At 32.4% G+C, this 24,623-nt stretch overlaps 1 protein-coding gene across 2 annotated transcripts in view; it reads left to right on the top strand.

Moving 5' to 3' along the window:
• LOC115887863 (DNA topoisomerase 2) overlaps positions 1–24,623 on the top strand; it is a 60,339-nt gene that overhangs the window by 17,869 nt on the left and 17,847 nt on the right. Inside the window, exons 5-14 of one of the 2 annotated variants that reach the window (XM_030907374.1) lie at positions 8,035–8,203; positions 8,258–8,484; positions 11,816–12,076; positions 12,541–12,704; positions 12,771–12,963; positions 13,054–13,202; positions 13,262–13,459; positions 14,990–15,246; positions 15,361–15,387; positions 17,927–18,085. In XM_030907374.1, the coding sequence (XP_030763234.1) occupies positions 8,035–8,203; positions 8,258–8,484; positions 11,816–12,076; positions 12,541–12,704; positions 12,771–12,963; positions 13,054–13,202; positions 13,262–13,459; positions 14,990–15,246; positions 15,361–15,387; positions 17,927–18,085 (1,804 nt within the window). The remainder of the gene's footprint in view (positions 1–8,034; positions 8,204–8,257; positions 8,485–11,815; positions 12,077–12,540; positions 12,705–12,770; positions 12,964–13,053; positions 13,203–13,261; positions 13,460–14,989; positions 15,247–15,360; positions 15,388–17,926; positions 18,086–24,623) is intronic. The other variant, XM_030907375.1, reaches the window with a different exon arrangement.

The raw sequence follows: 24,623 nt of genomic DNA, 5'->3' as shown, positions 1-24,623 counted from the left end.
TGACGATTGTGTACGTGTGCAGGTGGTCAACATTTTTCCGAAAATTTGTGTGATTTTCCGATCTTTCAATTATTTAATTTTATACGGTATATGGTCTATTTTTTTAATGGGAAATTTTGAGAAGTAACAATTTTTAAGAGAGATGAGGTGAACTTACAATTAATTTTAAAAATACATATGTATTTGTATTTTAGATGTTTTAGTAATATGAATTAGTTGAACTTAATAATCATATGTAAGTAATGTGGTAATGTGGTTAAGTAAATGGTTATCGAACTCAAATTTTGGGATGAGAAAATTAAATTGATTGATTAAAGTTTTACACGTGCCAATTTAAAAAAAAAAGTTAACGATATTTGTATTTTGTTTATGCTAATTCTCTTACATGTAGATTTTTGCGGAGAAATATTTCATTTATTTTTTGAAGTAAATGCCAGTAAAAGCAAATATTATTTTTAAATACTAATACAAAGTAATAAAAAGTAATAAACATATATAATTTTGATTTCTAATTTTTTATTTATATTTTTCTTCTATTACACTGCATGCTTAGAAAATTAATAAATGTTTATATTTCATGATTTTAAAATTTGTTGTTAATATAACAAATTAGTTCTGTAATTATTATTATTTAATAAACCAACGTTGTCAAAAAATTTAGAGACTATTATTTTTAAATAGGATCTAATATAAATAATTTGACTTCTAATTTGTTGTTTATATTTTTCTACAACTTAAAAAAATGTTTATATTAAATGATTTTAAATTTTGGTGTTAATAGGTATAACAAATTATTACTGTTATTATTATTTATTAAACCAGTTTTGCTTAAAAACGTTAAAAATCATTTTCCTACATCCAAAATAAAAAGTATTATTGCAGTGTAACAACAGAATATTAATAAAAAAAATGCAAAATATATAATCATACCACTGGTCATACTATCCCTAATTAACTATAATACCAAAGAATAATATTCTTTGGTATAATCTAATACCAAATACTTTTCTAATACCAACTAATACGAATATACGGCAACAGCAGCGCCGTTCATAATGTATTTTCTGTGTAAATACTAGCACCTCAATAAAAAAAATAATGTGTCCTTATCTTTATCTGACTCAAAATCAAAGATGCCGGCTTTTTTCATACCATTGCCACCGACCGCCGACCGCAGTCGGGTTTCTAGGAAAGAAACCTACGTCGCCGGGCGACAACTAAACTCCAGTTTATATTTTATTATAATCGATCCTGACGAATAAATGAATTTTACAAATGAATGAATTTTATAAATGAATGGTTTTTGCTGCCGAATTAATATATTTCAAGGCAGATGACGCATCTATTCGATATTTTTATTCGAATAGTTTTCGACGAATGTTTTCTTACTAGCTATCGAATTATTCGAATGAATTGCAACTATCGAATGTTTCGATAGTATTCATTCGATAGTTCCCACTACTATTCTTAACCTAAAAAATGAATTGCACTACCACCTAGTGGCTAGGGCTGGAACTATTTTATTTGAGATTTCAGTGGAAACGGTAGAACCGCTTTTGTTATTTCACTTTCCCGCCCCTGACTACAACTTTTGCGCCTAAGCATAAAAGTACAAAAATATATTATTAAACTGACATTAAGTGTCAAATTGAACAAGTGTACCCATTGTTGCTTGATATACAGGGTGGCGCCTCTCATACGCCGCGGAAGCTCCAAAGAAAACGGTAGTTTATATCGAAATGAAATTTTGGCAGCATATGTAGGTCAACTGAAAGCATTTTATAAAAATATATAGAATTATACAGGGTGTCCCCAAAAAAAGTTGCACATTAAAGTTGTGTTTTTTCTAATGGAACACCCTATATATTAATTGATTTTTGGATTCTAGGAAAAAAATAAAGGTGAGTTTTATTAAAGAAACATATACCTAAAATCTAAGGATTTTGATATATTTCGCATTTTGTGAAAATGAAGACTAAATTTTAAATTTCGATAACAGCTACCTAAATTTTAGTTGACCTTGTATAGCCTGATATTTAATTACAGTAACCATTGTATATGTTAAACCAAATTAAAATTTGACCCGAAAAGTTATACAGGGTGAGACAAAATTAATATGGAACATTAGTCACTTTTAAAAGCAAGTTACTCCTTTATTTTAAATTTTTTAATTAACACCTAGTATATTTTTTCGGTGTTCAATGGGGAATTGATATATCCTTCAAAATATTATTAAGGTTGCCCACCCCTCAGACACAGATTTTCCCAGATATTTTAATTTTTATGATTTTGCGTCAGTAAACCTTTATTATTTGAAAAGATCTAGGTGGCTGTGTGATATACCTTTTGTTAATTTAACAAAAATTAAAGATTGTAAAGTAAAATACTCAAGGGTAATAAAAAGATAGACGTTTAAAACATATTTTAATTATTACAGAATTAAAATTAGATATAAACCTATAATATGCGACAAAAATTAGCTAGATGAAATCAAATGCTCAAAATGCTTCCTTTCCTGTTAACTGCATAAAATGATTGTCTTTTCAAAAGGATCTTTTCATTTTAAGGCATATATGGAGTTCTACCTCGAAAAGCAGCTACAATAATTTCTCTCTTGCTGTCGACACTAGTTGGTCGAATTTTGTAACACTGTCTTTAATATATCCCCATAAAAAAACAGACTAGATAAAATCAGGAGCATTTAAGTATTCTATTAATTGGTGAATGCACACTACATTCACCAACTAATAGAATCATATCAATTCTCTCTGATGTAGGATAAGTTTGCATTTTCGACAAATTTCTTTGTTTTAACTGACACAAAATGATAATAAGTTTTTAAAGTTAGACTAATTAGACAGCTATGTTGAAGTAACATCAGACATATCACAGCCACCTAGATTTTATCAAATAATAAAGATCTACTGACTTAAAATCATAAATATGAAAATATCTAGGCAAATCTTTGTTTGAGGGGTAGGCAACCTTAACAGTATTTTGAAGAAACATGAATTCTCTATTGAATAATATACTGGGTGTTCCATTTAAAATAAGAGAGTAACATCACAGTTTAAAGAATATAAATATATCAGTTGACCCAGCCTGGTCTTGTAGACTTGGGTCAGTCTACATCCGTTGCTCGACGTGTACACAGCGTTTCAAGTTTATTTTAGTTTTGTTTTCGGTCCGACGCATAGGGTGAACCAAAAATAGTGTTTTAGCTGTTTTGTTTGAATTGTGAGTAAAATGTCTACTAGAAATATTTGTGCAGTGGATGGTTGTGAAAGTAGAATGACAGACAATATATCGTTCTTTAGGTGCCCAAAAGATGAAGGAAGGTATGTGTTTATATAGTATAGGATATTAAGTATATAATAATTAAAGTATTAGACATTTAAGTATATTATAATTATGGAAACCTAACTATGAAAAAATGGTTTTAAAAATATACATATAAATTAAGAAAAGATTTTACTCGAAATATGCACAAAATATTTATTTTTAACAATTAGTTTATTATTTTAGTAGATATTTTAAAGTAGTAGTAGATACTTTACTATTATGTTTTGGATTTTTCAGTATTTACCGGTTGGCAAAGTGCATATTAAATTATTTTTTAAGATATTTGCATTTTTTTAAATAGCATGTTTTGCTTTTTAGATGTTTGTATTTAACTTTAACTACCTACCTGGAAAGTCCAAATTTTATCGTCAGGTAATAAAAATACGTGCAAACAACTTGTTCTGCTATTGACAAGTTTTTTTAGAGTTTTTACTAAATTTTATGTAACGGTAAATATAACAATTGACGAGCACATGGGAAAAACGATGAGTATCCAGAAATGATAAATGTTCAGGAAACCGTTTTTTTTTAATTCAAATTACGCATGGACTTTTATATCCGAGTTTATATCGTTTTTCCCTTTTTTAAATGCCTGTTTCTATGTGGCCGTTATCAATATTCCCGTTTATTTAGGTATCAAAAGGTGTAGCCCCCCCCCCTTTGGTACTTTCATTATTTTTCCCGTGTGCTCTTCAATTAGTAGTAAATACTGTAATAAATTATATTTGCATATTTCCTAAGTTATAGCACGTTTTGCTTTTTAGCTGTTTGCATTTAACTTGAATTATCTACCTTTTTATCAAAAGGTAATAAAAAGTACTTGGATACAACTTGTCTTGCCATTATCATTTTTTTTTTCAGTTTTTATTTAATTTTATCGAACAGTAAAATTTATTACTCAATTAACTACTAACAGTCATAATTACTGTTCATGATAATCATAAAATTTAGAAAAAAATCCAAAAAAATTGACAATGGCAACACAAGTTTTATGCAAAGGATACTTTTATTACCTTACGATAAAAGCCCCATTGCTCGGGTAGGTAATTAAAGTAAAATGCAAACATCTATAACATTGTCATCAGCTACATTATTACATATATAATATATATGATATATATTACTATATATATATATATATATATATATATATATATATATATATATATATATATATATATATATATATATATATATTAAAAAAATAACTTATTATATTTATTTAGTCTACATTTTTCATATGGGGTTTCCATAATAATTATTAATAATAATTACCCTATTGACAATTCCATATTACAAAGAATTAGGATAGAATAATATATCTAATATTTTAATATTAATGTATATTTAATACTAAATACTAATAAATATTGATCAATTATTAAAGACGCCTAAAACTGTTATTCAATAAAACTAGTACTGTATTTTTATTTTTCTACTTGCTATATTAAAATTCCTTAGTATTTTTAGTTGATCCCTCGTATACAGCCAGCGTTCTGACTGATAAAATAGCACTTCCGCTGCATTCGGTAAACGTACAAATTTTTTGTCACCTCGAAGGGTCACGGGCCGCCTTTGAAGTCAAAATAACAATAGAGTTCCTTAGAGTGGGCCAACTGATATATTTATATTCTTTAAACTGTGGTAACATGCTTTTAAAGGTGACCAATGTTCAATATTAATTTTGTCTCACTGTGTATAACTTTTTGGATCAAGATTTAATTTGATTTAAAGTACAATAGTTAATTTAACTACATATTAGGCTATACCGGGTGAATTCTAATTTAGGTAGCTTTTATTGTAATTTAAAAATTGTTCTTTATTTCTAGAAAATGTTAAATATGTCAAAAACCTCACATTTTAGTCATATACTTCTCTTATAAAACTCACCTTTATTTTTCTCCCAGAATCCGAAAATCAATTAATATATAGGGTGTTTCATTATAAAAAACACAACTTTGATATGTAACTTTTTTTGGGGACACCCTATAGAATTCTCTATATTTTTAAAAAGTGCTCTGAATTAACCTACATATCTCACAAAGTTTCATTCCAATACAAACTGTCGTTCTCTTTGGAGCTTCCGCGGCGTATGAGAGGCGCCACCCTGTATAATTAGTTATAAGGTATTACTTTTTATATTATTTGCGACGTTTGAATTTGTTTAAAAAATTATTTGTGACGTTTGAAAAAAATAGTTCTATTCAGAGTAAAAATGTTCTTTTTGTGCCAGGCCTGTAAGGTACAGCCTCACCACAAAAAGAATCTAAAAATGTGGCGAGCCTGATAAAAAATCTAATAAAAAATATCCTATTTTTTTACATATTTTATAAAAAAATATACAGGGCGCTTGGTCACTTTTATCTTGCTGCTTATTAGCATTTCCTAAACGGTTCGGGTTACAAAAGAAAAAAGATGCAATTTATACTGTTTAATTCAAATATTTTTGTTGTTGCCAAATTTCTATTAGTTTAGGAAATACAGCGTGTTTATAGTTTAGGAAATACAATTTATAAATAACACCAAAAAATATCTTATTAAATATTTCGAAATTGATTGGTTTTAGAGGCAAAGTTTAAATCTAAAGTTTCATATTTTTTTCCGCTTTCCAACATGGTGTACTTCGATTTTAAATACATTTTGGTTCTGAGAGGCCATCATTAACTTTATTTGTTTTTTTCGTTTTTGTTGTCCTCGGGCTAAAGATGTAAAAAACCAGGTCCGTATTTAAAAAAAAACGATGATAGCATCTGGAAAACAAAACATCATATTTAAAACAGTAGCGTAACTTGACAATTGGGGGCCTCGGTGCAAGATATTTTTGGGGGCCCCTGAGTAAAGAACAAAACCAAAATAATGTATATTTTTTATTAAATATTTTTTTGAAGGGCTCCCCGGGGGCTCAAAATCCCTGTGGGGCACGGTGCTTTGTGCCAAACTGCCCTATGATAGCTACGCCACTGATTTAAAACCTAAGTACACTATGTTGTAGAGCGAAAAAAATGTGACTTTCAAATTTGAAGTGTGTATGTAAAACTAATCGTATTTGTATGTTTAAGAAAATATTTTTCTACGTTTTTTTATAGATCACCATGTATTTCCGAAACTAATAGAAATTTGGCAACAACGAAAATGAAATTAAATTAAAATGGATGCTTATGAACGTTAAAGGGAAACAATCAAATTCACGGCCACCGTGATCGTTACTCTCACGTGTTTTTAGTTTTTATTCCCTATTTTGTGATACTGCTTTGGTTCAAAAAAGAGCAGATTGGAGCAGAAAATTATTATTAGACAATATTACTAATGAATCTATGAGTCAACTGCAATTTTAATTGTTTAATAACCTAATACATCTTAGTAAAGCCAAAACCTCGTATCTCCAAATTTTGTGTTTTTGAGTTACCTTTGTTTACAAATTTTAATAATATGTCCGCGTTAAATGTAACATTTCGTATTAAGATTAGACGTTATTGACTGCTCATGCAAATAACATCTAATCGTCGGGCTATACCGTGCTGGCAATTCTTACTTTTGGGTCGGTATTTACATGTATGGAAGTAAATCCCATAGGGATCTTATTACGTCGGAGTGGGAGAAATGCGACGGTGTGCTGTTGCGGCCTTGTCACATTTCTTCGGTATGACTTTCCCTATCAGGTAAAGTATTACGATCGCAAACCGCTTAGTTTTAACTAGATAAAATCATTAGGTATGTTTCACATCTAAAATGGAATTATAAGGATATCGTTAGGGTATCCATTTTTTCACAACGAGAAAACGTCTGTAATCGCGATAATTTAAAAACTCAACTTTTTAACATAACATAAGATTATACTTTTTAACGTAATATAACTCAAGAACTAATTTAGGTAATGAATCTTTTTTTTTTTACTTTGAAGTTCGGATCTTTTACAAGATGTTTAAATAAGAAAAATTCGATAGACTTGTTTTTTTTTCTTTCAAAAATTAAAACAAACATTCATTTACTTTTAGTGCATTGCAATTTTCAGGAACCGTGTAACTTTTTTATTTATAAAGATTTTCACATATTTCTGCGAAAAAAATGTAGCAGAAATATTAAGAAAGTTTTAAAAAAAACTACAATGAGTAATTATTTCCCATTAATGTTTGTTTTAATTAAATTAATTCAATGGATTTCGAGATATCGAATTTTGAATTCAGAGTTCTAATAGCGCGACCACTGTCGAACACCAACTCAATTCCACTTATTTTTACTTGCACTTAAAAATTTACAAGCTATAAGGAAAATTACAACGACTCGTTAATAAATAAACAAATAAAGTACACGAGACGTAATTAGATCGTAAAGCTGAACGCATGATGTACACTCTGCCCTATTGGGTACTGGGTCAACCGCGACGAATCTGCTATTTCCCTTCCCACGTCTCTTAGCAATGTGCACAGTTTCTTGGTTTATTTTATATGTTTGGCAACGTTTTTACTGTTCTCTCTTTGTTCAGTACATTATAAACGCATTGTACTCTTCTTACATACGGAAATCTCGACCCAAAACTATCCTTGGCCAGCCCTTAGTATAACATCTAATCAAATAACGGGCATTGACTAGTCGTTGAATGAACAAAGTAATCATACTGCTTTCTTTTGTTAAGATCATTCGAATAAACAAAATAATCATCATATTGCTAATGCGGCAAGTATTTGTTTGCAGTAAGCATAGAAAGGAAATGGGACTACCTGAAAAATATCTATACACTAAAGACACCAAATTCGTCAATTACAAGGATTTTGTAAATCTAGAATTGGTTCTTTTTTCAAATGCAGACAACGTGAGATCTATTCCTAGCCTCGTTGATGGTATGAAGCCAGGTCAAAGAAAAGTAACTGGTATAAGCATAGTAAAAATATCAATACATTCACTGTTCATATTTTAGGTACTCTTTACCTGTCTAAAAAGAAATGATAAAAGGGAAGTCAAGGTTGCACAGTTAGCTGGATCTGTTGCAGAACATTCAGCTTATCACCATGGCGAGGTATCTCTTTCTATGACTATCGTTAATTTAGCTCAGAATTTTGTCGGCAGCAATAATATTAATGTGTTAGAACCAAGAGGTCAGTTCGGAACTCGACTAACTGGCGGGAAAGATTGTGCTAGTGCCAGGTAAGATAATTTATATCAGGGTTGGAAAAATTCATGATTTTTTTAAAAAAAAATCAAAAAAATCAGATTTTTGATTTAAATCAGATTTTTTTGATTTTAATTCAAAACAATATTTAAATCGGATTTCCAAACGACTAGGACTTATTTCCAGTTAAAGTCCTATCCTAAATGGCTAAATCTTTATAATTCTGCCCGATACCAATAACATCTACGGCGCGGCGTGTTGTCATTTTTCCATATCGGTCACCAATATATTCCGCAAAAAAAGTCACTCGCTTCAGATCAAAAGGATTTTTTTTTCAAACATCTCAAAAATATTAACTTTTGTCATTTAACATCTAGGCATAAAAGTAAAGCACTGTTACGCCTAAACACAAAAGTACAAAAATATATTATTAAACTGATATTAAGTGTCAAATTCAACGAGTGTATAAATTGTTGCTCGATTACTGTTTATATTATTTGCAATGTTTGAAATTGATTAAAAAATTATTTGTAATGTTTTAAAAGAAATAGTGTGTTCTATTCGGAGTAAAAATGTACTTTTTGTGCCTCCCTGTAACGTTGGAATAGCTTTACGATGGTCCTTCAAAGAGCATCGTCAAAAAAAGTATAATTTTTACTCCTAATAAAACAATACACTATTATTGTTCGGAAATAGTCTTAAGACGAGAATGAAATTAGTATTTATTATCTTATAATAAAAAAAGTGTAAAATACTTACTGCAGAACAAAATGGTCATGTCGGTAGGAATGTGGAAACATACAACCTTTCCAAAAAAATATAAAACACATTTTCTGACAAAACCATTAGATTATCGGGAATGAAGATATAATCTCTACATCAGAAGAACCTAGTTCTGCACTAGACTTTGCGAATGATGTGTATTCGAACAGCGAATTTTTGTCACTTATACATAAATTTTAAAATAAATCCCTGTGTTTAGCAGTCTAATGGATCCACACGAAATTACTTCAAAAATCGGTCCAACATTTAAATTGATGTAGTATAGATATTTTTATATAGTTTTATAACATTTACAATTATTTTTCGATTTATTATCTGTTATATCTGCTATAGAAATATTTTTTCTAGTTTTCTAGGACACATTTTTATAACTTTTACAGTTATTTTTTGATTTATTAAGTTTCAATAAAATTATTATTTTTTATTTAAATCACATGATTAAAATTAAAAAAATCACTTGATTTAAATCACGATTTAAATCATGATTTAAATCACTTGATTTAAATCATGCCAACCCTGATTTATATACAGGGTGGTCCGAACTGTATTCCGGAAACTTCGGCAGCATATTCTGCAGATAAAAATAAGTAAAAAAATCGTATTAATGTATGTCCTAAACTGCTTAGTTTCGGAGATACAGGGTGTAGAAGTTTCATTTTTATTGCAATTTTTTCAAAATAATTTCTGAAGTAACGTCAATATTTGGATGAAAATTGGTGTCTGTAAGTTTTTTGACCTGAGAAATTTGATTTTGATGTCAGTATGAGTTCTACTTCTAGGGGGCGCCACCTACATATTATTTTTTTTAACTGATTTGAAGAGTAATAACTTTTCGTCCGTACCTGTATAAAACCACTGAGTAAAAAAATATCGTAAATAAGGTGTCTTGGTAAAAATGTCTTGAGTAAAAAAACGTCGCAAATGTACGACGTGTTTTTTACGTAAAAAAGGTGTGTTGGTAAAAATCGCTACGAGTAAAAGATCGCGCACACTATACCTACACGGACCGGCACGGACCAGACCAGTAAAATCTACCGGTGAAGGTGACCGTGTTATTTAATAGAGTAGAGCACACTAGACCAGTACCAGCACGTACCGCCACAAGTCACGACCGTCAAAACAGTCGTGTCGGTCAGGGACAAATATGACCGGCAATATTTATGCCTGGTCGTGCTGGTCCGACCTAATGTGCGCACCGGCGAACCAGCACACCTCCACAAACATGCAAATATTGAAGGGTTTGTCAGTATTTCGAGTACGCTAGCTGGCTCAAGTTGCATGATGTAGGTTAGATTTCGTTTATTTTTGTTCGAACCTTTAAATCGTTTTAAATATGAATGAAAAAAAGCTTATTTTACTGGTACAAAAGTATTCAGAGCTGTGCGATACGAGCCAAGCATTTTATATATAGAGACCAAGAAAGAAAAGATGCAATATGGGAGTCGATAGCAAAAAAAAATAATTAAATTTGATTTGTGACATTCGAAAATATTGGAAAAACTTTTCTTCGAATCTTTTTAATTCAGGAAACAAATAATGAAATTCGCCATATTGCTTTCTCTTTTGATTTATAGGGTGAACCCAAAATCTTCTTTTTTTCTTAGCTTCCTTCTCTTCCTCCTCTTCTTCACACAACATGGCTAAAATAATAATTTCTTCGTCTGAACTACTCATTTTCAATACTTCTATGTTGCACGCTCTAGTAGTTGAGCCTTGACAACTGCTACTGAGTAAAAAAATATCGTAAATAAGGTGTCTTGGTAAAAATGTCTTGAGTAAAAAAACGTCGCAAATGTACGACGTGTTTTTTATGTAAAAAAGGTGTGTTGGTAAAAATCGCTACGAGTAATGGTTTTCCAGATATTTAGAATCTAAATTATCAATACCTGGTCATCATTTACATAAATTAAACATATTGACTAAATAGTTATTAGACTGAAATCATAAATTTGAAATGTTTTTGTGCCAAAAGTTCAACAGAAACTGTTTTATCATCATTTTTTGAAGAAAAATTTGTGATTAATTTAAAAAAAATATAAGGTTCCCAAATTTATAATTCAAGTCAAATAACTATCTACTCGACATGTTTATTTTTTTGTCAATAATGACATGTATTAACTATTTTCAATCTAAATATCTTAAGAGGCATTTTTTCTTAAATAAATATCTTAAGAGGCACTCAGTAATTTTATACGGGTACGGACGAAAAGTTATTACGCTTCAAAACAGTTAAAACACATGTAGGTGGCGCCGCCTACAAATAAGGGTCATATTGACATCAAAATTAAATGTCTCATATCAAAAAAATCCCAGACGCCAATTTTCATCCAAGAATTGATGTTATTTCAGGAATTATTTGGCAAAAATCGAAATAAAAATGAAACTTCTACACCCTGTGTGTCCGAAACTAAGCATTTTAGGACATACATTTATACGATTTTTTTACTTATTTTTATCTGCAGACTATGCTGTCGAAGTTTCCGGAATACAGTTCGGACCACCCGGCATCCTGTATTTTCATATATTCAAGGAAACCTTTAATCTATTTAAAATGTTTGCAATCTTTTATCTCTATTATTATAGGTACATATTTACAAAACTTTCACCATTAACACGAATGATTTTTCATCCCAATGACGATGCGTTACTAAAACATGAATATGATGACAATCTTAAGATAGAGCCTGTTTGGTACATTCCCATAATACCTATGATCTTAGTGAATGGGGCCGATGGTATAGGAACTGGTTGGATGACTAGAATTTTAAATTATAATCCTAGAGATATTGCAAAATGTATTAGAAATATGTTAGAAGATGAAGAACCTAAAGAACTTGTTCCATGGTAATATAATAATGATATTATATCTCTCCAAAAAATCCTATATGGGTATTTCGCCACTGCAAGGAAATCTACAAAATAAAATAGTTATTTTTTGTAAACACTGCTGCGTTAATCCAAACGGAAACTACTTGTCAGCAGTTAGGTTTACAGATATACAAATTTGCCTAACGAACAAAAAAATGCTTAATGTTTCGGAAAGTTTATCTTTCCGTCGTCGGAAGCAAAAAAAAATTACAAAGAATAAAGAAAAAAACTATTTAAATTCAACTATTCGAGAACAATTTAGTTTTTTAAAACAGATACGTCTACAAAAACCGTTGACGTTCTGATATATGTTGTAGATTTTCTTGCAGTGGCGAAATACCCATATAAGATTTTTTGGAGAGATGAATCCGCCACATAGGTATAGACATTTTTTAATAATATTATAGTTGAGTTTCAGTTTACATTTAAATTAATTTTAGGTACAAAAATTTTAAAGGGACTGTTGAGTATTGTGGAGATGGAAGGTATTGTATTAGTGGAGAAATAATTATAACTGGACCGAATACAATTGAAATAACAGAATTGCCTGTTGGAACATGGACTCAGAATTATAAAGAGAATACATTAGAACTTATGTTGAATGGTGGGTTTTAAATAAATTATAACAAATTTTAAATTAACATATTTTTTTTAATGTCAAAATACATAGGGTCTGAGAAAGTCAAACCAATATTAAAAGATTATAAAGAATATAATACAGACACTACAGTTAAGTTTGTTGTAACATTGCTAAATGATGTGGCAAGTTTGGAAAAGGAAGGGTTACACAAAGTCTTTAAATTACAGAGTTTATTTAGTACAGGTTCGATGTGTTGTTTTGATGAACTTGCCTGTTTGAGGAGGTAAGAATGCTATAAGTGTTAAGGTTTTTAAATGCATTGTAGGGATGGTTTGCCAAACGTAAATAATTCATTAATTAATTTGTTTTCTAGGTTTGACACAGTAATGGATATACTAAAAGATTTTTATACTTTGAGACTGAAATTTTATCAAAAAAGAAAAGATTTTCTTGAAGGAATGTTAGATGCTGAGGCGAAAAAGCTAAGTAACCAGGCTAGATTTATTATGGAAAAATGCGATGGTATATTGTTGTTGAATATCTGATTATTTTGTAATCTAAAACATTTGATATAAATTTAGGTTCCTTGGTAGTTGAAAATAAAAAGAGAAAAGTTATTGTCGACGAGTTAATACGTCGAGGTTACGAACCCGATCCTGTGAAGGACTGGAAACAGAGAAATGACGACGAGGATGCTGAAGAGCCAGCAGATGGAGATGAAGAAGAGTCCCAAGAAGAAACTTCAACTACCAAAAAGAAAAAAGAACCAGCTGATACAGGTATACTAATTAATAAATTTAATTATTAGTCATTTTTGTACATTCTTGGTACTAATCTATATTCAATATTAATATAAATTAGTTTTCTCAATAAAAGCAAACATAAGTTTCTAGAAATAGGTGCCTGAAGGATTCAAATAAGCTTAATTCCATATCACAGAAATAAATGGAAATGGCGTCTAGTTTCTAAAAGAATGCTTTACTTTATTATCCTAGATGTTTGAATAGAAAATATAATGTCAAAAACAATTAATTAAACAAGACGTTAATAATATAAATTCCTATGTTTTTAAATGGACAATTATTTGTTTGTCGATCTACATAATATTTCTCAGTCTAGAGAACGATATTGACTACGACTACATGACTCATCCTGTATATTACGAAATAGTTTTCGGTTTGGCTCCCAATTTCATTTCATACGGAGTGTGTCTCCTACCATGTTCTTTATGGGTATCTCGGAAACTACTGCTTTCTATGCAATCTGCAACTATGGTTTCCATTTTAAAAAAACATATGTTTGTGCCATAATATGTCAAAAATGACAGGTTTTAGAAAAAATCGGAGATCACAAACTCATTAGGGATGTGATTATTTACTTTTATTTGAAAACTTTTTGTCTAAAATAGATTATAATGGAATTGAGACAATTTCTAAAATAGCCAAAATTTGTTTTTTTTTCGAAATATCTAGTAAGATGACCTTTTTCAAAAATCTGAATGGCGCATATTTATTTATGACCACACAAAACTGCAATTCTTTTCTCATTTAACCGACTCTCTATCTCCAGTAGTTTCCGAGATACCCATAGAGACCATCGTAGGAATCTCACCCTGTATATCTTTCATAAAAGATATACACGTTGTCGTTAATTTGATTTGAATAGTAAAGATATAAAAAATTGTTATTATGTAGATATAAATAGCCATCATGTAAAAATGACTCATCTGTATTATTGAAATGCTTTATTGAATTCTTTTATGGAATAAACTTATAAAATCTCTAATGGTGCAAGTACACACTCGGCGAGGCGACCCGAGGCGCCACAAAAAATTAACGATTTGTGCATTGTTATTGGTTAGGACCGTCCTTTTTTGTCACGTCTCGGGTCGCCTCGGCGAGTGTGTACTTCCAGCATAAGACTAATGGCTGACGTAATGAAAAACCAATGCGCGTAAAGTAGCATCCGAGAGCGACGATCGGTTGGTTATCTCGCGTGTAACATCCAGAATTACGAACCTCTACCTATATGCGTGCGGGAATATATCGTTTGTTGCATCGTCGACCTGAACATAGGTTATTCCATGTAAATTTTAAAAATGATGGATAGCCAACAGTGTTAGGTTTACAAGGGTCCGAGTTATAGGGGAATAAAATTACTTTAATTGAGATTCAGTCAGGTATTATTAATTTAAATAAGTCAATAAACTATGGTTTTGGTGGTCATGTTGAATCGTGAGTCGTAGTATAGTTTTTGTTCTTATGAAGTAATTAAAATTATAGTACTATTTTATTATTATTAATTTTCAGAAGCTAACTTTAAAAACCTAACAGAAGTAAAAAAATTTGATTATTTATTGGGGATGTCGATGTGGATGTTAACAGAGGAAAAGAAAAATGAGCTACTGAAACAAAGGGACAAAAAATTACATGAATTGGAGGTTTTAAGAAAAAAAAGTAATAAAGATTTATGGCGAGAGGACTTGGATGCATTTTTAGAAAAATTAGAAGAAGTTGAAGAAAAAGAGCGGAAAGATGAATTAGAAGTTAAAACTGTAAAGCAACCTGTAAGTACATATTAATATTTTAATTTATTTGATTCCGTCTCAAATAAGATACATAAAGTTATAAAATATATTTAATACTGTTTGATATTTCAATCATTGTTTAACGCTGCTTAGGGAAATCTTAAACAAGAGAAAGGACGGGTAAGATTTTTAGTTGTTAATAATTAGTTACATGTTTAACAAAACAACATTTATAAATGTTCTTTTGTCCACGACCACTTAATAATAAATCAATATTCTACTTCCTAGCTGAAGGAATATGGTGCCCATATTTGTAATAGAGTGAAATGTAACAGCTGATAACAGTGAATTATGATAATTCACACTTTGCATTTACTTTACATTTGTTGCTATGCCAACGTGACACTCACAACATTCCGATGCGCGGTGTGGATGATTTGACGTTTTTCTTATCTTCAGGTTCTGGTCCAGTTAGTGGGAGTGTTCGCTCCTTTCCTAGCTAGATCATTTGCTTTTTCATTGCCTTCTATCCCTTGGTGAGCAGGCACCCAGAGTAGGAGGACGTTATTTTCTTTTCTTTGCCTAATTTGTTGAGCTTCTCTAGTCATTCTTTGACCAACTTCGAATTGATGGTTACTGAGTTGATCGCTTTAAGTGCTGCTTGACTATCGGATAGGATCAAGAACGGTAAACTAATAGGATTGCTCATCCTCATAAGACGTACGTTCGCGTATTCCCGCGCTTCAGCTGACAGTTGTGACGTCATTGTATTCCTTGTCATGATAGTGTGTATTATTAGTTGCCTATGGTAAACTTATAAAAATAAGAGCTGAGAAATTTTGAGTTAATTATTTTGTCAATTTTAAATGTGAAAAAGGTGTTTTTAAAGTTTTTAGAGCTATAGAGTGTATAAATACGTTCATTTTGTGTTGTGGATTGTGACAAAGTGCTTACTAAGTGCCTACGATATTGTTTATTAATTATTTTAAAGCAAAATATGGAAGTACTCTAAAAAGAATGCCTGCAAAAGGTGATGCTGGGAACTGCTGTTCTTAAAGATGCATTATCCGAGTATTTAATACGATTTATACAGTTAATTTTCTATACTGCATACACATAAGGTGTTTAAATAAATAAACTAAATAATGAACGTTTTGCATCCGGCAACCAATAATGCACGTGTGTGTATTATTGGTTGCCGGATAAGGACTAATAACCATGACAAGGACTACAATGACGTCACAAAGCGGGGAGTTTTCGCAATTTCGCATGCACCTGGCTGACACTTTTGGCTGAATGAGCAGCAGAGTTGTTAAACTACACGTAGTAATTAATAAACTACATTTACTACATGTCACAAGTAGTTTTTTAAATGTCGAGTAGTAAATGTGTAGTTTATGTAACTAATGTAGTTTTTTTAAATAACAGTAAAAACAGAACCTAAAAACTTTGTTTGTTGATCAATTTAAAGAAATAAAAAATCTATATTTTGTGAATTTGTTCCTTATTATGTGATATTTTTGATACTTAGTAGTTAGAAATGCTTGGAAGACGTCGATGTCTCCATACCTTCTGGGAAGATGGGAATTATGAAGTTGTGTGTTTAGATGTAAAAAATCATATATTCTCCTGGAGAATGTCTATGGAGTATATTACTTTGTATTTCTTAGAAAATACACTTTTGTTGAAAAAAAATTGTCTTTTTTTCTGATGTTGTTTATCTTATACAAATATAATATAACTTCATATTTCCATGATAGGAATTTGGCTTAATTTTTGTTTAAAGTCTAAATTGTTTATTTTTTACTATATTTTTGTAGGTAGTTTTCAACGTAGTTTTTGTGTAGTTTTTGAAGGTAGTTTTTAAAATTTTAAAACAAAGTTAATACAAAAAACTACGCGTAGTTTTTGGCGTAGTTTTTTGCTTCATAAACTACTTAACAACCCTGATGGGCAGTCCTATTAGGTTAACTGTTCTTGAGATAGGAATGCAATTTCCTGTTTTCGATAGTTCCTATCTAAGATAAATTGTACGCATCTTTCCATAGCGTAAATTTCTGCCTCAAGGATACTGGGGTATGATCTATCATTTTTTAACAAATTTATTTTACTTAAGGTGGTAGAAAAAAGTACTAATATACAGGTATGTCGTAAAACACATCTAATAATAAGCTTCCCAAATATTCGAAAATAGAATAGTTCGAGATAACTGCGACTCTCGATGCATAGCAACTGATGATATTGACGTTTTTATTATCTTTTAGTTAATTCTGACGTTTGAAATTGCCAAATTTTAAGTAGGTAGTGTAAACCCTAAAACATGAATACAATAACTAATAGTAAGATTAACATTAAAAATACAAATTCAAACACTCATCATAATTATTATAACGGCCGTGGACAAAGTATAGTATTCAGCTCGCAATTTATAGCCATTATTCACGCACGGTGACGTTTAGCATAGCATAAATTGCTCGTTCAATAATATACTATTGCAAAAACTAATTAAGTCACAAATACAGAAATTAGCAGATGTAGTGGAATTTAAAAAATACTTTTAGAATTAAAATATGCTTTTGTTACGATTTTTACAGTAGAAATGGAATGATAAATGATATATAATGATATTTTATCAAATCAATTTATTTTATGAATGAAAAATATTGACTTAGTGAGTTTTCTACTGAAAACCAATAGCAATAGGATTATAAATTTCTAGGGAAAGAAAAAGGCTAAGATTCAGGAAACTTTGCCAACAACTACAGGAACAAGAGTAATTCCAATAATTTCTGAAGATTTAAAGAAGAAAATTCAAACAGCTGTTAAACTGAAAGAAAATAAAATTAAGAAAGAAATTAAGAAAGAGGTTACTGAAGGTGTAAGTAAATGCTTAAAATTTAATGCTAACGGGACCAAAGTCAGCTTGAAAAATGCTCAAAGATGTTTTAAAAATTTGAAAAAAAACGATTTGACATTTATGTATTCTTCTCTAAGATTCTTCTGTTTTTTTATGATCAGTTTATAATTAATTAAATATAGCATATACAGGGTCCGGTAATAGTGCGTCGGGCATCTGTGGCTCCTATAATAAAAAAGTTAGAAATTTTGTTTAAGTGCAGACCTAAAGTATGTATTAGAATGTATTTAAGAATATTATTTTAACTTCTACAGGGTGGCTCAAAAAAGAGTGAATGGATTGGGACGATTTTTTTTTAAATGGAACACCCTGTATATTATTGCATTTTTGATTTCCTTTTTGATCACTTTACATAATTCTACGATATTGTTAAATATGGTTTGATAGTTTAATAAATAAATAAAAAATATATATTTTTCAGCCTTTCTTAAAAAAGTTATACAAATATAAGAACTGTCCTGAAATTAAAACTATATCAGGTATTTACTCTAGATGGTCTATACTTACTTTGCTATAAATATCGTAATCTTAAATCATACAGGGTGTTCAAAATTCTACGCCAAACTTTCTGAAATATATAAATTTTTTTTAATTGAATTTTTTAATAGATATGGAGAATTAAAAAATGAACAATTCTTGTATTTATAGTATTTCAACATTTTTAACGGTTTCGCAGATACTCGCGTTATTATTTCATATCGTCCCATTGCTGTCAAAAGTCACTAACTTAGTTTTTATTACTTCCGAGAAAATCGCGTCTAAAGATGAATTGCATTGCATAAAGTTGTTGTTAGTAACTATTCGGTATTAAAATACAGCATAAATAGCCAGAAATCGTATTTAATGACTTTTTCAATTGATTCTCCGCTTCAAAATATAGTTAGTGATTGAATTTTCAGGTTATTCGGAAAAATGTTAGTTAGTGACTTTTAGCAGCAATAGGACGATATGGCCTTTTCAACGGTAAAATACCAGAGAAAAATCATTAGGTGGCTTTGATAAAAATTTACTGTAGAAAATGCCATTTGAAATATAAAACCGCGAATATCTTAAACCGAAACCGTTAAAAACTTTGAAATACTCTAAATACAAAAAATGTTGATTTTAACTGCTGATGATGCTAACATGGTTAACGAAACGCGCGTCCAGTGTAAAAGTAAAAGTGTTTTGGTGTATTGTGGTGATTTAGTGTTTTTATTTTACAAAAAGAATGAAAAAAAATTACAAACGAACATTTAACAAATTAATATAATCTATTGATTCTGAAGTTGCCAGTAGGAAATCTTCTCGTCTGCCGTTATAAGCCGTTTCAGGGCATTCCTCCACGATATGTTTGATGGTCTCATTTTTGCTGCACTCGCAGGAGGGGCTTGGACTTTTGCCCCATTTGTGTAAAGTACCGTATGATCGAAAAAAACAGCGTCCAGTTGGCTTGGAAATGACGATCGATGACATTTCCCATATAATTTTACATATAAAATGAAAGCGATCTGCATTTCATAGCCATCGTTGACGCCGTTTTTATTCGATCAGACGGTATAAGCGCATCTGCCATGCTGCGCTCTAATTCTATTTAGCGCGCACCAGGTTTTCCTTGGTAAGTCAAAACCTGGTGGTGGGTTGGTGATGCATAGCATGTTACTGTTTTATTTCGACGTCCATTCCTGATACCAAGCGTCGGTGATGCTCCATTCGTCCTCAATTACATTTAATGCGGTTTTGGTGGGCGGTTTTCTTGATCGGAGGCGGTTGTGGTTAGCATCCTCGATGTCTGTATGGATCGGTAATTCTCTGTTGTCCAGTATCTTGTTAAACTTTGTACAGAGCGTTTATGCGGCGCAGACTTGGGGGTGGCATGTGACTCAGTACTGGAAGCCATTCTGTGGGTGTGGATTTAATAACACCAGCAATCATTCTCATTGTATTATTGAGCTGTGCGTCTATTTTGTGGACATGTGGACTATTGAGCCATACCCGAGCACAGTATTCGGCGGCTGAGTAGACGAGACCCAGAGCTGATGAGCGCAGAGTAGAAGATGAAGCACCCCAAGATGTCCCGCACAATTTTTGTATTATATTGTTTCTTGTTTTCAACTCCTCTGCTGTTTTTGATAAGTGCTCTTTAAACGAAAGTGTTCTATCGAGTGTAACACCTAGGTACTTTGGGTTTTTATTATGTTTGAGAGTAGTGTTTTCAAACTGGACATTGAGTTCCCTATTTGCGAGATTGTTATTCAGGTGAAAGCAGGATACTTCTGTTTTGCTAGCGTTTGGTTGGAGTCTCCACTTCCTGAAATATTTCCCTAACTTCTCGAGATCAGCCGTTAAAATTTCCTCTGCATCTTCGAATGAACCGCATCTTATAGTAAGTCCCCAATCGTCGGCATATCCATGTTTCCTTGACCTAGTTCCGGGCATATCTGAGATGTACAAGCTGAACAAAAGCGGCGCGAGCACCGCTCCTTGAGGTAGACCGTTCTTAAGTTTCTTTGGAGAGCTTGTGTCAGATCCCATTACGACTTGAAATATTCTGTCGCTCAGCATGTCGTCAAGCAGTCGTGCTGTTACTTTGCACGGAATCATTCGCAGAAACTTATATATCATGCCTTCTCGCCACACCCTGGTTTCAAAATAGCTATGATTTTGGACCTTTTAAATTCTTTGGGTAGATTTCCAGTTTGTAGTATGTCGGTGAAAAATTCAGCGAGCCATTTGATTGCAAATTTTTCGCAATGTATTAGAAATTCAGGGCTGATGTTATCAAATCCGGGAGCCTTTCCGGGGTTAAGATCTTGAATTGCTGTAGAGATTTCATCTGCCGTAAAAGGCCGAGAGTATTCCGTTTCTTGCACTGAGGTTTTTAGATGTTTAAGTTCTCGTTTAACTTTTATTGTGTGACCTTTGTCCTTTGGTGCTCTGGACGTTGCTATTATATGAGATGCTACTGTGTTGAGATAGTTTGTACCATACTGTGGCGAGATAGTTTCTTTTGATCTTTGTATACGTGATCCACTCCCTAGTTTTCTAAGAAGTGTCCATGTGGCTCTGGTTGAGGTCTGGAAATTCAAGCTTTCTACGGTTTTTGCCTACTTTTGTTGTCTTGCTGCATCAAGGCTGAGGTTCATCTGCTATTTCTGGATCACCGGTCTCGAGGTAGTTTTGATAAAGCTCGTCGCTATTCTGTGACCAACCAGGGATGTATTCCTTACGAAAACCTCTTGGGATACACTTTTTAGCGGTGCCTATGATTGCTCCCACGAATCTGGTGTAGTTTTTACTCTGTGGTGGGATCCAGCCTAGGCATTTATCTAGATCTTTGGAAAACATGTCCCAGTTAGCTTTTCCAAAGTTCCACCTTGGTCGAGGTGTGGCCGTGATTATTGGGATTTGGGTGCCCGTTTCGATTATGACTGGGCGGTGCTGGGTGTGTGGGAAGTCACAGAACCTGTCGGTGGACCGGTAGGGGTGCATTGTTATTGCTACTAATTGACGCGAAGCACAGGTCAGGATTGTATTCTCGTCTCCACGTTGCAGACTTGAATGTGAAGCGATCTTTTGCATCAAAGACGAGATTAAGGTTTCACAAACTAACGCCTCTCCGTTAGCGTCACAGTTTCTGTATTTCCACTGTTCGTGGTGGCTGTTGAAATCACCCACGTATAGTGCTGGGTGGGGTTGAGTTTTTTTTATTCTAGGAGCTACGTAACAGTTTAGCAGTCGTACGATAAGGTTGTGTTAACCGTTCGTGCGTTTTGTCTGCCGGTTATTGAACGTTTGTTTTGTTTTGATTTGACTTGTTTTTGATGTGTTTTTGTTCCTGACCCGAAATCAACTCAAAGTTTACTGTTCGTTTAAACTTGACTTTGTTTACTTGTGTTAGTTTTTTGCAACCTTAATTGATAATTTTTCGGCGTAATTGTTTCCGCTGTGCGTGAGTTTTAGCTTGTTTATACTTCCGAATTTTATTCAGCTGTCATCGACTTTTATTAATATTATTAATCATTTACATTGTTATGGCTGAATTTAAGTGCGATTCTTGTCAAAAAATCCAAAAGGACAGTTATAAGGTTCGCTGTAGTGGAGAGTGTCGAATAAGTTTTTGTATGACCTGTACAGGACTGGATAAGGCAACAACAAAGGTGCTATGTCAACAAAAGTACCACAATGTTAGATTTTTCTGCACTGTCTGCGATTCCCCTACATTAAAATATGTTCATGATAGAATTACACAGCTTCAAGAATGCCAGGTCCAACCAGAAATCATCGAAGCACTAGGATTCTGTTTAAAAAAAAATATGGACATTTTTCCAGTCATAACTGAAATGTATGACATGCTGAGTGACCACGATTCCAAGTGGAACATTTTACTCAAGAAAATTGATGACATATCCACGATATCAAATACCACACAAGAATCTTTATTTAAGTCAATAAATGAGATAAAGCAAGACACCTTCAATTTATCGTCAATTTTAATGGGTCTGTTAAAGTCCAAGTTCATGACCCATCTAAGGAAGAAATGGCGAAGGAAATGGCTAATAATATGCAGCGGAAAAAATCCATTTCAACGCAGACGGGCCCTATAGATCACCAAAATAGTACAGCTTTTATAGATTCGCCAAAAAAAATAGTTTCACCCGAAATAGTGTCATCGCAACCAGTGGTGGTGGTGTCCAGAATTCCACCTCCTTATACAGCGAATCAACTTGCGCACTATGTTAAAGAAAAACTAGGAACCACCGATTTCATCAGATACTTTCCAATGCTGAAAAATAAGGACAGTTCCCATTCCGATTTCAAAATTGGAGTGCAAAAGAGGTGTCACTTAGTGCCGCTTAAGGACATAAATATGTGGCCGCCGGGAACCATATTAGATTCAACCTCAACATCCTTAAACCAAGCTTCGTTAACTTCTTCGGCTGAACCTGCTCCAAATCTCAAAATAAACATCATTGAGAACCGCAAGCTACCTCACCTACTTGACCCACCACTGGCAACTATTCCAAGGGATGTAAGAACTATTAAGATTGGTTCTGACAGGGAAGCTATAGCTGCTTGCAAGTCCCTGGCGATGGAAAATCCAGAAATTATTGTGCAGGTAAGTACGAAGAGAGATGGTTTGGTAGTTATGGGCCCGATGACTCCACCTATAGTACGGCTGTCTCAGGACTCAGATGCGGTAAATGGACGCTACGTGTTCGCCAGGTTGAGGGACCCCTCCATTTTGAAATCTCTTAGGCTATTCCTTGCCTATCTTCACGACCAACCATCCAGTGTGTGTTTTGAAGGACACGCTAGTACCAGCATCAAATTGATGCTTGCATCAGAAGGGCTACCTAGTGACCTGGACTCCTTGCGTAAGTTGTACTACCGCTTCCACAACGCCTATGGTATTGGTTCAACTGAAGTTGATGCAGATCTTTCAGCTTTCAGGTCATTCTTTTCTGCGGAGAGCCTTCTACGACTTCAAAAGATTAGGGAAAGTCATGGCAAATATTATTCCAGTACCTCCCCAAATAAGAGTAAACATTTTTAATTGAATTGACGCGAACAGAGGATCAAGCACCCTCTGAAAAATTAAGCGATAGCAAGCTTGGTCTATTCCTTATTAATATTCAGTCCTTAAGACATAAAATAGATGAATTATATCTTTTACTAGAAGAACTTGAATTTCCAGATATCATTGCCATAACTGAGCACTGGTTAAATTTTGATGAGCCTGTGTCTGTTAAAAATTATACCACAGTGGCCAGATTTAATAGAACAAATTTTTCTCATGGAGGTACTATGATAATGTCTTTAACAACGACTTTTCCGAGGTAACTAGGTACAATGATTTGTTATCTGAAAAAGTATTCGAATTTTCCATTGTCCACCATAATGCTTATGACCTTTACATTATTTGTATTTATAGAACACCTGACTCTGACGTGCAATTATTCTGTCATAATCTACTAAGTTTGCTTGAGTCCCTGCCCTTAAAGAGCAAATTAATTTTGTGTGGTGATCTTAATATTGACTTTTTTAGTGTATGTGCTGCTCAGGAGTTTCTTCAGTCCATTTTTGATTCTTTTGGAATAGCCATGCATGTAGGCTCACCTACCAGAATATCCAATACCAGTTCTAGTACTATAGACTATGTTGTGTCATCTTTTGATCCTAACTCCATCGCCTGCAACGTCTTTAGCTCGGGTCTCTCTGATCATGAAGCAGTTTTAACTGAATTTTCGATGAAGTCCAAAATCAAAAATGCCCCTCGTAAATTATGCCGTATTTTTTCAGAAAAGAATGCTCAAAAGTTCAGCCACTTATGTAAAACAACCAACTGGGATACTAGCTCTTATGATGTCGACACCGAATTTTCTATTTTCGTATAAACATTAACCAGTCTAGCGTTCAAATCCTTTCCTCTTAGACCTATAAAAAATAAGCATAATAAACCTTGGACCACTAAAGGTCTACGCATCTTCTAAAAACACGCGTTCATTATCTCACTTAA

The sequence above is a fragment of the Sitophilus oryzae genome, unplaced genomic scaffold (genome assembly GCF_002938485.1).
Source record: "Sitophilus oryzae breed Bouriz unplaced genomic scaffold, Soryzae_2.0 scaffold_649_pilon_pilon, whole genome shotgun sequence".
Taxonomy (NCBI): domain Eukaryota; kingdom Metazoa; phylum Arthropoda; class Insecta; order Coleoptera; family Curculionidae; genus Sitophilus; species Sitophilus oryzae.
Note: the sequence above shows the minus strand (reverse complement) of the source record. Positions and strands in the feature narration are given on the sequence as shown.